The sequence below is a fragment of the Mus caroli genome, chromosome 10, assembly GCF_900094665.2.
Source record: "Mus caroli chromosome 10, CAROLI_EIJ_v1.1, whole genome shotgun sequence".
NCBI classification, from domain to species: Eukaryota; Metazoa; Chordata; class Mammalia; order Rodentia; family Muridae; genus Mus; species Mus caroli.
Window position 1 is genome coordinate 27135854 of NC_034579.1, and position 14948 is coordinate 27150801.

General features: G+C 38.4%; 1 protein-coding gene across 6 annotated transcripts in view; it reads right to left on the bottom strand.

Annotated features, from left to right (window-relative positions):
* Positions 1-14948, bottom strand: part of Tpd52l1 (TPD52 like 1) — a 102402-nt gene that overhangs the window by 42287 nt on the left and 45167 nt on the right. For all 6 annotated transcript variants that reach the window (XM_029482820.1, XM_021174186.2, XM_029482818.1 and 3 more), the window contains exon 2: positions 911-1026. In XM_029482820.1, coding sequence (XP_029338680.1) covers positions 911-1026 — 116 coding nt within the window. The remainder of the gene's footprint in view (positions 1-910; positions 1027-14948) is intronic.

Below are 14948 nucleotides of genomic sequence, written 5' to 3' on the forward strand. Positions count from 1 at the left end.
TCTATGTCTTCATCCAAAGGCTGCTAGCAGAAGACTGACTTCCAGGCAACTAGGGTGAGGGTCTTAAGCCCACACCCACAGTGATACACCTAGTCCAACCAGGTCACATCTATTCCAACAAGTCCAAACCTCCAAATGGTTCCATTCCCTGGTCCAAGAATATACAAACCATCACAACCTCTACGCAGTGAGTCAATGGTTGAGAAGAGACCACCAACAAAAGGCTCGCTACAGACCTGTATATAGGATGAGCCTGGCATTTTCTCTAGGATGGGCTCCTACAACAGCTGCTAAAGTTCTAATTAAACCCTAATTAATTGTAGCTTATTTCCCCACTCCCAGGGCCTTATTCTTGTGCAAAAGAGTCCAACTAGCTGCTCTCATGATTGAAATTTTCATTTAAATAATAAAAATTTTGAAGAATTCCTCTCGAGGTTACACCTGTGTTGCGGTTACTTTGGTTATGTTTTTTGAGACAAGGTCTGATTATGTAGCCCAAGCTAGCCTAGAATTCATCCCATATCCCAAGCTGACCTCCAGTTCTTCATCTTCTTGCCCCAGATTCCTGAAAGCGAGATTAACAAGCATGTGCAACCTCACACCTGATTTGTGCCATGGTTTTCAATACATTCCATCTGGTTCATAAGTGATTAACAGTCACACAACATCTCCATACTAAGGAAAACAAGAAGCACATACTTAACACTAACTGTTATTGTTAGTATAACAATATGAAAGCAGTATAGCCACCCACTTTACCACTGCCAGCATTACAAAAACACCTTGGAAAAATGAATCATTCTGCAGTGTATCCATTTATTATTTATTATTTATTACAGGAAAGATAGCACAATTGCAATATGGGTCCTGGTGTGAACTAAAGGTAGAAAGAGAAGATTGCTAAACATACCTGAACTAACTCTGCCTTTAGCTCTTCCTTCTCCTCCTCAGAGAGCATGCTAGAGAAGTCAGCACTGCCTACTGCATCCCCATCTCTTCCTTGTAGCGGTTCCGTCTCCAACAAGCCTTTAGGCAAAAGTGACAACGCATAAAGTAAGGATTATGCATTCAGCCATTGTCCATTTCTGCAACCCTAAAGACTCCATATACTGATTTACCCTCACACTGAAAACCAACCAAAATTCTGACACCCGCCCCCCCCCAAAAAACAACCAAAAACAAAAGAAAACAAAACTAAACTAAAACCAAGAACAAAGCCCTAATCCTAAACTTGTGATGATCTCCAAGCAGCACTTATTGATAAGTCTAAAGCAAAAGAAAGCAAATATTGATAAGTCTAAAACAAAAGAAACAATTTTTTTAAAAAATGTGAATGAAAAGGGGTATCCAGAATGTAAACAAGGGGCTGGAGAGCCTGTCTAGCGGTTACTAACACGTACCACTCTTATGGAGGGCCTGAGTTCAGTCCCTGACTCAGATAGCTCACAGCTCCCTGTAAACTCCAGCTTGAGGGTATCCCATGCCCTCTTCTGGACTCCCAGGGTGCCTGCACTCACATGTACACATCCCTCTCCAATGCATACTTATACTCATAATTCTGAAAATAAAATACATGATTTTAAAAATGTGAACAAAGTAAGCTGTCATAGAATTTGTCTGTGTCATATAAGTTCACCTTTCACTGTCTCATGGATTCAGGGAGTAGAGTCTGTAGCCCACCCAGGGAGAGAGACATGATGTGAGACTTCAGATAAGCCTTCCTTCCCAGCAGCAGTCTCAAGGCAACTTGATTATTTTTCCAACTCAGAGCTGAATGACAGATTACATAAATAAATATGAATGGAAAAATGGATGAATGCATACAATTAAAACAAACCCTTTCACTGAGAACTTATAATCTTTAGTGGGAGGCATGGGACCTGACTGCTTAGATGCACTTTGCTTACAAATACCCTGAGGCCAGAAAATATTTTCTATTTTTGGTCTGATAACATGCAGAGGCTAGAACAGTCATGCTTTAAGGAAACACAGTAGTACATGGTTGTCCAGAGAAGAAAAAGTGGGAAGCATTTGGGGTTCTGATGCTGTCCTTGTACCACAGATTAACTCCACAATAACTCAATCTATAACTTTTTCGTGTGATAAAGAGGCCTTCATGCTTAAGATGCTTAATACCTGGGAGGGCCTTGAGCCATCTGGCTGACACTTTCACTGGCCTGTGGTGCCTGGAGAACCCAGAGCATACCCACAAATATGTTCAGAAACTTTACTTATTTTTGAAATGGTATGTGGCAGAGTTACCATTTATACATCTGCAGTAATAGGAGAGTCTTGTAATAACCATCCTGCCAATAGTATTATCCCTGTGGAAACAATAATACACACATACTACGTGACTCACAGGACAAAACTGAAAATCCTAGAAGACAACCAGTTCATATATAACAACCTTTGGAAAGTACAAGATTTCTCTAACAAGACACAGAGCAAAATATGCAAGAAAGATTAAGAATGTCTCTCTCCTAAACACTACCAGAGACAGAGAGGCAAGTCACACATCAGAATGTATCTTCTATGTAAATGATTAATGAAAGATCAGGTCCTAGAATATGTAGATCAGTTTATTTATTTATTTATTTTAGAAAAAATGGGGCTCAGCAGTCTTCACTGTCTTTTCTGTCCTACATTTAAAACTCTCCAGTCTCATCTCCAGCCCTCAAGCAAACTCCTTAGAGGGGCTGGTACCTCCTGTCTGACTGCACTCTCTGGGGACTCTGCCAAACCTCATGGCAGACCCAGTTTTCCTCCTTCCTGTGGACCATTTCACACAAGCTCTTCTGGCCCAGTCCTAGTCTGTTATGTAAGGGTCGGATGCATAGAAATATATTCCTTCCAAGAACCCCAGGAGACACACTTGCAGGGTGTTAGAAGTACTCCTTACCAAACAAGCCACAGCCAATACAAGAAAGGGAAACAGAAAACAAGGAACAAAAGACCCATACAATATAGACAAGACCATAAACCAACACATAGAATCACAATCTCCCCAAATCCAGATGCCTAGACACCAGCACAAAAACATAATCATTTATACCCATGGCATATGTCTCAAGCAACCCTACTACAGTAGGCCCTGAGAAATGCAGTATAGCTGAAGCACAAGAAAAGGACATCAAAATAGCTATTAAGGATATATTCACTTGCCAGATCCCTATCAATTACTGTAATAGACCCAAGCCTACTTACTGTATATAATTAGATTGGGGGAGGGGATAATAAATTCCAGCTGCAGGCTTGGTTTGGTTTTAACAGGCTGTCAACCCAAACTGGCTGTTAGCAAACCAAGGATGTGGATCTCTCATCTCCCAGAAGCTGAGATTACAGGTGTGCCAGTAATGTGCATTAACTCGAAAGGTTCATGTTTGCTTAGTCCCCAGTTTAGAAGGAAATAATACTTCTAGCACCATGCCTGTGTGCTCTAGTTAACCCTGGGTAAAATGGATTAGCCTTCAAATTGTAAACAATTGTTAGATAGATGCTCTTGGGCTTCTTTGGTTGTGGTATCTCAGTAGAACCAACATGGCCAGGTTAGTTTCCCTGTTGGACTGGCATACAAGAAAGTGCCCAGGGCAGAGATGCCTATCTAGGGTCTCCAGGCACCATTGCTGGTTTGTCAAGCACAGTTGACTTCATTTTTCCTTCTTGTATGTATAGTATGTATGAGTACATTTGGGATCCAGATGAAGGCATCAGGTCCCCTGGAACTGGACAACATGAGTAGCCATGTGGGTGCTATTGAACCAAAGTGCTATGGAAAAACAACCAGTGCTCTTAACCACTGAGCCATCTCATCTTCCCAGCCCCCAAATTTTTAAACCTAATATTTCAATAAAGTCTTATTCTCTTGAAGAAAAAAAAAGGATATGTTCAAAGATATGTTAGAAGAAATGGATAATCATTTAATGAAGTCTATAAAAATATGACCAGTGGAATAAAATGATGAGAAAGATGAAGATACTAAAGAAGGAATAGAACCACAAAGACAAAACCAAAAACATGAGGAAAAATTAGAAATAAAAACTTGAAGAACCCAAACAAAAAACTCACAGGTAAGACTAACCAAGAGAATATAAGAGATGGAAGATTCAATATACAGAAATCCATCAACATAATCCACTATATAAGCAAACTCAAAGAAAAAATCACATGATCAAATTATTAGATGGCATAAAAACCTTTGACAAAATACAATACTTCCTTATGTTAAAAGTATTAGAGAGATCAGGAATTCAAGGCCCATACCTCAACATAATAAAAGCATTATACAGCAAACCAATAGCCAAGACAAGGCTGTCCACTCTCTCCCTATCTATTCAATAGTTCTTGAAGTTCTAGCCAGAGCAATTAAATGACAAAAGGAGGTCAAAGGGATACAAACTGGAAAGGAGGAAGTTAAGATATCACTATTTGCAGATGATATGATAGAATACATAAGTGACCTGAAAAATTCCACCAGAGAACTCCTAAACCTGATAAACAACTTTAGCAAAGTGGTTGGATACAAAATTAACTCAAACAAATTAGTAGCCTTCCTCTACTCAAAGGATAAACCAGCCAAGAAAGAAATTAGGCAAACTATGCCCTTCACAATAGTCACAAATAATATTACATACTTTTGTTTGACTCTAACCAAATTAAATGAAAGATCTGTATGACAAGAATGTCAAGTCTCTGAAGAAATAAATTGAAGAAGTCCTCAGAAGGTGGAAAGATCTCCCATGCTCATGGATTGGCAGGATTAATATAGTAAAAATGGCCATCTTGCCAAAAGCAATCTACAGATTCAATGCAATCCCCATCAAAATTCCAAATCAATTCTTTGTAGAGTTAGAGAGCAATTCTCAAATTCATTTGGAGTGACAAAAAAAAAAAAAACAAAAAACAAAAAACAAAACAGGATAGCAAAAAATATTCTCAACAATAAAAGAACATCTGGGGGGAATCACCATCCCTGACCTCAAGTTGTACTGCAGACCAATAGTGATAAAAACTGCATGGTATTGGTATAGTGACAAGCAGGTAGATCAATGGAATATAATTGAGACCCAGAAATGAACCCACAGAACTATGGTTACTTGATCTTTGACAAAGGAGCTAAAACCATCCAGTGGGAAAAAAGACAGCATTTTCAACAAATGCTGCTGGTTCAACTGGCAGTCCACATGTAGAATAATGCAAATTGATCTATTCTTATATACTTGTAAAAAGTTCAAGTCCAAGTGGATCAAGGACCTCCACCTAAGAGCAGATATGGTGAATCTAATAGAAGAGAAAGTGGAAAAGAACCCCAAACACATGGGCACGTGGGGAAATTTCCTGAACAGAACAGCAATGGCTTGTGCTGTAAGATCAAGAATAGACAAATGGGACCTCATAAAATTGCAAAGCTTCTGTACAGCAAAGGACACTGTCAATAGGACAAAATGACAACCAACAGATTGGGAAAAGATCTTTACCACCCCTACATCTGATAGAGGGCTAATATCCAATATATACAAAGATCTCAAGAAGTTAGATTCCAGAGAGCCAAATAACCCTATTAAAAATGGGGTACATAACTAAACAAAGAATTCTCAATTGAGGAATCTTGAATGTCTGAGAACACTTAAAGAAATATTTAACATTCACAGTCATCAGGGAAATGCAAATCAAAATGACCCTGAGACTCCACCTCACACCAATCAGAATGGCCAAGGGGTTGGGGTGGGGAGAAACACAGGTGATAACAGATGCTGGTAAGGATGTGGAGAAAGAAGAGCACTCCTCCATTGCTTCTCAGACTGCAAGCTGGTAAAACCACTTTGGAAATCAATCTGTCAGTTCCTTAGAAAATTGGAAATAGTTTTACCTGAAGACCCAGCTATACCACTACTGGGCATATACCCAAACCATGCTTCAACATATAAAAAAGACACATGCTCCACTATGTTCATGCCATCCTTATTTTAATAGACTGAAGCTGGAAACAACCCAGATGTTTCTCAACCAAAGAATGGATACAGAAAATGTAGTACATTTACACAATGGAGTACTACTTAGATATTAAAAACAGTTACTTCAATCCCAGCACTTGGGAGGCAGAGGCAGGTGGATTACTGAGTTCGAGGCCAGCCTGGTCTACAGAGTGAGTTCCAGGACAGCCAGTGCTATACAGAGAAAACCTGTCTCAAAAAACGAAACAAAACAAAAAAATGGATGGAACTAAAAAATATCCTGAGTAAGGTAACTCAGACACAAAAGAATACACATGGTATGCATTCACTGATAAGTAGATATTAGCTCAAAAGCTCAGAATACCCATAATACAACACACAAACCATATGGAGCTTAAGAAGGAAGACCAAAGTGTAGATACTTCAATCCTAACTAGAATGTGGAACAAAACAGTCGCAGGAGGTAGAGGGAGGGAGGAACCTGGGAAGGAGAGAGGAGGGGGAGGAGAAAAGGGGGGCAGGATCAGATATTAGAAGGGACAGGAGAGATGCAGGAAACTGAATCAAAACATGTAGCAGTGGGGGATGGGAAACTGGGGGTAGCCACTAGAAAGTCCCAGACTCCAGGGAAGCAAGAGGCTCATAGGACCCAATGGTGATAACTTTAGCTGAAATACCCAACAAAGGGGAGGTACAACCTGTAGAGACTACCTCCAATAGATAGGTATGGAACCTAGTTGAGGGATGGGGTCACCCACCCATCTCAAAATTTTAACCCAGAAATGCTCCTGTCCAAAGGAAAGACAGAGACAAAAAAAAAAAAAAAAATGGAACAGAGACTGAAGGAAAGGCTAGCTAGAGGCTGCCCCACCTAGGGATCCATTCCATCTGCAGACACCAACCCCCCACACTATTGCTGATGCCAAGAAGCACTTGCTGACAGGAACCTTGTATGCCTGTTCCCTGAGAGGTTCTACCAGCACCTGCCCAATACAGATGCAGATACTCACAGCCAACCATCGGACTGAGCCCAGGAACCCCAATGGAAGAGCTAGACGGGCTGAAGGAGCTGAAGGGGATTGCAACACCATAGGAAGAACAATATCAACTAACTGGACCACTCAGATTTCCCATGGACTAAACCACCAAACAAAGAGTATGCATAGAGGGAGCCATGGCTCCTGATATGTTTGTAGCAGAGAATGGCCTTATCTGATATCAATGGGAGGGGAGGCCCTTGGTCCTGTGGAGGATTGATGCCCCAGTGTAAGGGATGCTAGAGCAGTGAAGCGGGAGTAGATGACTGGGTGGAAGAGCACCCTCACAGAGGCCAAGTGGAGGGTGGGGGGTGGAATGAGGTGTTTGTGAAGGGGTAACTAGGAAGGGAAATATCATTTGAAATGTAAATGAATAAAGTGATTAATTTTTAAAAAGAGATGGAAGAAAGAATCTCGGGCAGCGAAGACACAATACAAGAAATGGATACCTCCAAAAAAAAAAAAAATCCCAGGAAAGTTGGTACACTAAGAAAAGACAAAATATACAAATAATAGAAATGAAGAAGAAGAAGAAGAAGAAGAAGAAGAAGAAGAAGAAGAAGAAGAAGAAGAAGAAGAAGAGGAAGAGGAAGAGGAAGAGGAAGAGGAAGAGGAAGAGGAAGAGGAAGAGGAAGAGGAAGAAGAAGAAGAAATACAATTCAAAGCACAGAAAAAAATTTCAAGAAAATTATAGAAAAAAAAGTCCTTAACACTACAAAAGAGATGCCTATCAAGGTACAAGAAATATACATGATAAGACCAAATAGGTTGTACTAGAAAATAAATTTCCCTTGACATAAATAATCAAAACACTAATGTACAGGTCAACTAATATTAAAAGCTGCAAGGGAATAAAACTAAAATAACAAATAACTGCAGACGTATGGTAATATCATTGGACATCTCAATGGAGAATTTAACTTTAAAAGAGCATAGATGCCAGAAGAAACTACTGTTCCCAGCAAAACTTTTAAGTACAATAATATCAGCACCACAGATGAAAGCCTGACAATAGCAGAAACAACAGAAAGCTTACAAACTCATGGAAACTGAACAATTCTCTACTGAATAAAAAATGGGTCAAGGAAGAAATTAAGAAATAAATTTAAACTTTCTAGAATTGAATGAAAGTGAAAATACAACATACCCAAACTTAGGGAATGCAATGAAATAGTTGTAAGGGGCAAGGTCAGAGCATTAAGTGTCTACATAAAAAAACTGGAGGGTTCATATTAGTAGTTTAACAACATTATCTAAGAGCTCTATAACAAAAAGAAAAAATAATACCCCAAAGGAGGAGATGGTAAGAAATATGCAAATTGAGGACTAAAATAAACAATGAAATGAACTTTTTTTTCCTTTGAGAAAATGAGTGATCAATAAACTTTTAGCCAAATGATCTAAAAGAGAGAGTTGATCCAAATTAATAAAATTAGAGATAAAAGGGGTCATACAACAGATAGCAAGAAAATGAAGAGAATCATAAGGACATACTTCAGAAACCTGTACTTCACTAAGTTGGGAAGCCTGAAAAAGAGCATAAACTTTTATATATATGTGTGTGTGTGTGTGTGTGTGTGTATCCTACCACAATTAAACCAAGAACAAATAAACTAAACTGCCACACTAATTTCATGCTGACTGTACAAGTTTGCTCTCTTAAGACATTTAAAAAAAACAAGTCAAAGAAGATATCAGATGATGGGAAGATCTTGACCTTGCTTGTGAATCAGTAGGATTAATATAGTGAAAACTTCCATCTTACCAAAAGCAATCTACATCCCCTATCCAAATTCCAAAACAGTCTTTACAGAAATTAAAAGACAATTTTCAGCTTCATTTGAAAACACACACACACACACACACACACACATGCACGATAGCTAAAAAAAAATTTCAGAATAATGAAGAACTGCTGGAAATATCACCAATCCTGATCTCAAATTGTACTACAGAGCTATAGTATTGGCACAAAAACAGAGATGCTGATCAACCTAATAGAACTGAAAACCCAGCCATAAGTCCACACACCTATGAAAACCTGTTTTTTGATAAGGAAGTCAGAATACATACTTGAAAAAAAGACAACATCTTCATCAAATGATGCTGGCCAAATAAATGTCTGCATCTATAAGAATGCAAACAGATCAAAATTTACCACCCCGTACCAAACTAAACTCCAAATGGATCAAAGCCTCAAGAGAAGGCCAGATACACCGAATCTGATAGAAGAGAAACTAAGGAATAGCTTTGAACTCACTGCCACAAGGAAACTCTTTCTGAACAGAGCATTAAGATCAACAATTAGTAAATGGAATCTCATTAAACTGAAAAGTTTCTGTATGGCAAAGGATAACATCATTTGTAGAAAGCAACAAGCTACAGAATGAGAAAAGATTTTTTTCTCTTTTTTTTCTTTCTTTTTTTGTTTGGTTTTTTTCGAGACAGAGTTTCTCTGTGTAGCCCTGGCTGTCCTGGAACTCACTCTGTAGACCAGGTTAGCCTCGAACTCAGAAATCCACCTGCCTCTGTCTCCTATGTCTCTTTTCTACAATAACTCTTCAGCTGGATCAGGATTCATTTATATGTGTGACTTAAATGTAACATCTCAGGTTAGTTTTTGGTATTTCAAAAGCAGACATATGGCCATTTGACTGCTGCTTTACAGTCTATTTGGATTCCAAAGTTTTCACATGACCAACAGTACTCTATTTATTCTATTGATGTTACTACATAAAAGTAACATATAGGTAACCACTATNTATATATATATATATATATATATATATATATATATATATGCATGCTAGACAACTACACATCTGATAGAGGTCTAATATTCAAATTATATAAAGAAGTAAATAACAAGCAAACAAATATAATCTGGATATCAAAAAAGCAAATAACCCGATTACAAATAACCCGATTACAACATGGGTACATATCTAAACAGTGAATTCGCAAAAGATGAAACACAAACACCTGACTCTTTAAAAACTGGTCAGCATCCTTAGTCAACAGGGAAATGCAAATCAAAACTACTTTGAGCTGGGCTTGGTGATGCACACCTTTAATCCCAGCACTCGGGAGGAAGAGGCAGGGGAATTTCTGAATTCAAGGCCAGCCTGGTCTACAAAGTGAGTTCCAGGATAGCCAGGGCTATACAGAGAAACTCTGTCTAGAAAAACAAAACAAACAAACAAGAAAAACTACTTTGAGATTTCATCTTAAGCCAGTCACAGTGGCCAAGGTCAAATAACAGGTCATGCTGGAGACGATAAGGTGTCAGGGGAACATTCATCAATTGCTGGTGGGACTACCATCTTGAAATAAAAACAAAACAAACAAAAACATCCATGCATACATATTACATGTGTGTGGTTACACACATGTTAGATGTGTATACTTACATATGTTTTACATGTGTGTGGTTACATATATGCTACATTTATGTAGTAACATCAATAGAATAAATAGAGTACTGTTGGTCATGTGAGAACTTTGGAATCCAAATAGACTGTAAAGCAGCAGTCAAATGGCCATATGTCTGCTTTTGAAATACCAAAAACTAACCTGAGATGTTACATTTAAGTCACACATATAAATGAATCCTGATCCAACAGAAGAGTTATTGTTTTGGTCCCACAGTACCAAGTTAATGAATTAAGGTTAGTCTAGCTACAAAGCCTATGTCCTTGTCTGTATTTTATACTTGTTTGTGCTCCAACAGACCATAGATGTGGTAGATGTTGGAGTGGGCCAAGTCAAAGCCCTGGACTGGGCCATGGGAGGTAGCTGGGTTAGTAAGTTCCTAGCTTTCCTACACCTGCACCACCAGAGTGAGCTCTCCAGCACTGCTCTGGCTAGCTCACCCAATGCCACGGGGCCTGCTCTCCTAAGTGCTACAGCTAGTTATGGATAGGACCAGGTCTCCAACTTATCTCCAGATCTCCTCCCTGCTGCAGGCAGCAAGGGATGAGGGGAGGGAAGTAACTAAATTAATTTATAAAAACAGAGGTTTTTATGTCTTATGGTCCTAGAGGCTGAGAAATCAAAAGCCAATGGGGCTCACATGTGGAAAGCATTCTTCTGGCAGCATTATCCCATGAGATAGTGGGGCAGGAAAGAGCTGAATTCAGTAACACATGTATTAATCTTCTTCAGCAATAGCAGTGTATGATGACAGAGCCCTTGTGCCCTCACCACTTCTCAGTCCTATATTACTAGAATCAGTACTATTACTACTACGACTACTACAGGAGACCAGTGCTTCCATGTATCTGCTGGAATAGGAGTCATCAATGTATTTTTAAATCAAGAGATGAGATTTAGGTTAAAGTGTCACCTTCAACTCTGTGAGGAAATTGGCTATTGGCACTTTCTTATTCTCAAAGTATCCTTTCAACCACCCCTGTGGATTTGGTATTGACTTTGTGGCCTACACTGACTGAAGCTCTACAGACAGTAGATTCTATGATATGTTGAGATGATCATAAACTGTTTTTGAATCAGTGATACACTGTTAGCAAAAGTTAGGGAATTTCAGATTTCTTTGAAATACAAAATAACCTTGTACTATACTAGTGAAGTGAATATATCCAGCTATATAACCAAGCAAGGGAAGAAAGGTATAGTCTTTCAGAAAAAGCACAAAATTGTCCCACGGCTTAAAAAAAGAAGGAATGCAATAAAACAGCTTAAATGGAAATTTATCATGTCATAAATAATAGATTTCAGACTGTAATATTTATTAATTATATTTTTCTTCACAACAGTGGTAAAAAAATAACCTCAAAATATGTCTATTATCAAAGGGATAAACTATCAAGCTAATCTCATTACTATAGGATTTATGGTTGCCTTTAAAAGAGCAAAGAATCTAAAATAAAGAGACGCAAGGAAATTAAAGATATAAACATGTTTATCTACATGTTTAGTTTAGTAGTAGAGTTTAGTACCCTACACTCTGCACATTTACTTAATTTGTCCCTCAGACCGATGTGTTATTTTTCATGGACCTCCATAACTCAACTGCTTTTCTTTCATCTGCTCATAGTTCTTATCTAATCTGCTACGGTATTGTGTTTACTATGGCCCTGGAGTTCTGGCAGAGGCTTCAAATGCCAGGAGAGGTACAATGGTTACCTTTATCCTCACATCCTGAATTCAAGGCTTGAAACCTGACACAGAAAATGCCAAGAGGTCTTAAAACTGGTACTTCTGAAGCTGAGAATCACTCACTTTGGCCTTTGAGACTGGGGTCAGAGTCGGGCAGAGAGACAGGGTCATATGGGGAATTTCCACACACACACAAGTAGCCAGAATAAATAAACCAGAGCCTTGCCTCTCAGAAATCTTCAATAATATCACCATATCTTTTCCACATAATGTACAGTGTGTACACTCTTCCTTCCCATTCAGATATCCGAGTGCCTTTTAATTAGCAGTGTGTTAATTGATAGCATTCTAGTCTTTCTTAGTGTGTATAAAGTGATAGATGACCTAACATCTTTAACATTTTAGGTCTTACAAATCATGCAGCACTCATGCAATCATGGGGCACTCTTTGTGGAGTTATATGTTCCAGTGACTTAGTATTTGCATGTAACCAACGCAGTTCTCCCTGATACATCAATCTCTGAATAACCTATAAAATATAACACAATGTAAGTGTTATATAACCTATAAAATATAACACAATGTAAGTTTTTTACATTGAATCATTGAGAAAATAATAATAAAGGGGATGGTTTTACATGTTCAGAACAATTAAAATTATTTTAAATGCAGTTTGTATCATTTACTTTTTTTCTGGGATGAAACTTCATGCCCAATGTGACATATAAGAGGACTTATTTAGGTTTATGGTTCTAGAGAGATTAGAATCCATCAGCACCATAGCAAGCAAGCATGGTGGGAGGAGTGCAAGGTGAAAACTCACATCTTGAGCCCCAAGTATGAGGCAGAGAAAGAAAACTAGAATAGTGAGAACCTTTAAAGCTAGACTCTACTGACTTCTTCCTCCAGCAAAGCCATACCTCCTAACCCTCCCCCAAACAGTTCCAATGACATGGGGACCAAGCATTCAAATACAGGAACCCATGAAAAATATTCTCATTTAAACCACCACACAGATGGTTGAATCCGTAAGAAACAAGCAGACATAGAGGGCAAACGATCTAAATCCACATTTGTATTGCAAAATGAAAGCACACTGTTCTATAATTTGATCTTTCTTTCCATATAACTTTTTCCTCTCATTCTTAATCATCTTGCTTGAAAACTGACCATATCAGTGGTGCTCAGTTGGTCCCACAATTTAAAGCTGACTTTTCTCAACCTTATCGTTGAGTTGACAACAATATATTCATCTGTTTGCTATGGCTTTTTTTTTTAAGGTATCTCTTTGGACCTCTAATAAGTCCTAAATGAAAATTGACTCAATTCTGCAGATTTCATCATAACATCTTAATTAATGGTTTATTGAGTGACTACACGTCAACAGAGTGACTGGAAAGAGTCTATGTCCGGGGAACACACTGCTGCAAAACAAACTACTTTTCAACATTGTACCATAATGTTTGAAACCTGCCTTTTCATCTGGAACATAAGGATAATGTTATTCATGAGGGTAGCTTATGAGGGATTACAGGTTTGCCAAAGGTTCAGTGCTATGCCTGGCACATGATAATCAGTAAGTACATTGGTTCCAATTTGTTATAATAAATATACATATTATTTTTATTTGAATCACTGTAAAAAGTTCAGGTGTTGTAAGAGTAAAAATGGAGTTATTGCCATGACTTCAAGTTACTTAAAAAATTTTTACTATGGATATAGGTTACTAACATATTGTCCCTAAGTAAAATCATTACATAGTAGGATCAATGAATTAATTCACAAACCAATGCCCTAATTCATCACACTGTGCTTCATCATCTGATCCTGAGAAGGGTGCTCTTTGTTCATTGTGTACTACCCTTCCTGGTCATTCATTGCTTCCAGAACTAGATGGACATTTAAGTAGCCTGTGGTATCCATGCTTGGAGTTCTGAACTAAGGTGGAAAGGCTAGGAAAACAAGGTTGACTCTGGTACCAGCACAATGCTAGAATTCTCCTATGGTGGAAATCTCCTGCAGAGCTGCCTTGTGTCCTTTCCTTTGAACAAAACATTAGAGAAAACTAAGCTCACAGGCTGCTCCTTTCACTAGATGTACTTACCCTTCCTTGCTGTGAGGCCTGATTGTCTAACTTCTAAGGGTCTGAGGGTTTTTCCCTTTATCCTTAAAATACACTTCACAGTTTTCATTTGAGCTAGTCACAAAGACTTAAAAAAAAAAAGAAAAGAAAAGAAAGAAAGGAAGGAAGAAAGAAAGAAAAAGCAGCAGTGAGTTAAACAGAGGCATGGCATCACAGAATCTAGGAAAGGAAAAAAAAAAACATAATCTTGAACTCCTTTCTGTATTTAGCTCTTTAATGCCAATGTCTAGCCATGACCTCAAATTAAATTAGTTAAACAGGCAACAAATTGGCTTTTCCACAAGCCAGTTAGTCATTTTTATAGACTTTAAGATCTTTTCTAATATAATGGCCTATTTGCCTAAACTACCCTTGAACAACAAACAATATTTCTCTTCTTTACTCTCCCTGAGTCCATCCATCCCCCTTGACTTTGATTGAGATAAGCAGTCAGTCACTGCCCTGTCCCACAGTCCCCAAGGAAGCAACATTCCAGGCATTCTAATTTTCAAAGACAGACGGGGCTACAGTTGCCAGTCATTGATCTGTGGTCACCATGTGAATTGTGAAGGAAGATCTTACCATTAAGGATTTCAGCAGTATATCTGGAAACATCAAATTCATGCATAGTAGAGAAATCCCAGTGTGGAGGATAGAAAGACAATGGCCCCCATAAGCTCATATATTTAAATGCTAAGTTCACAGTTAGTAGAACTG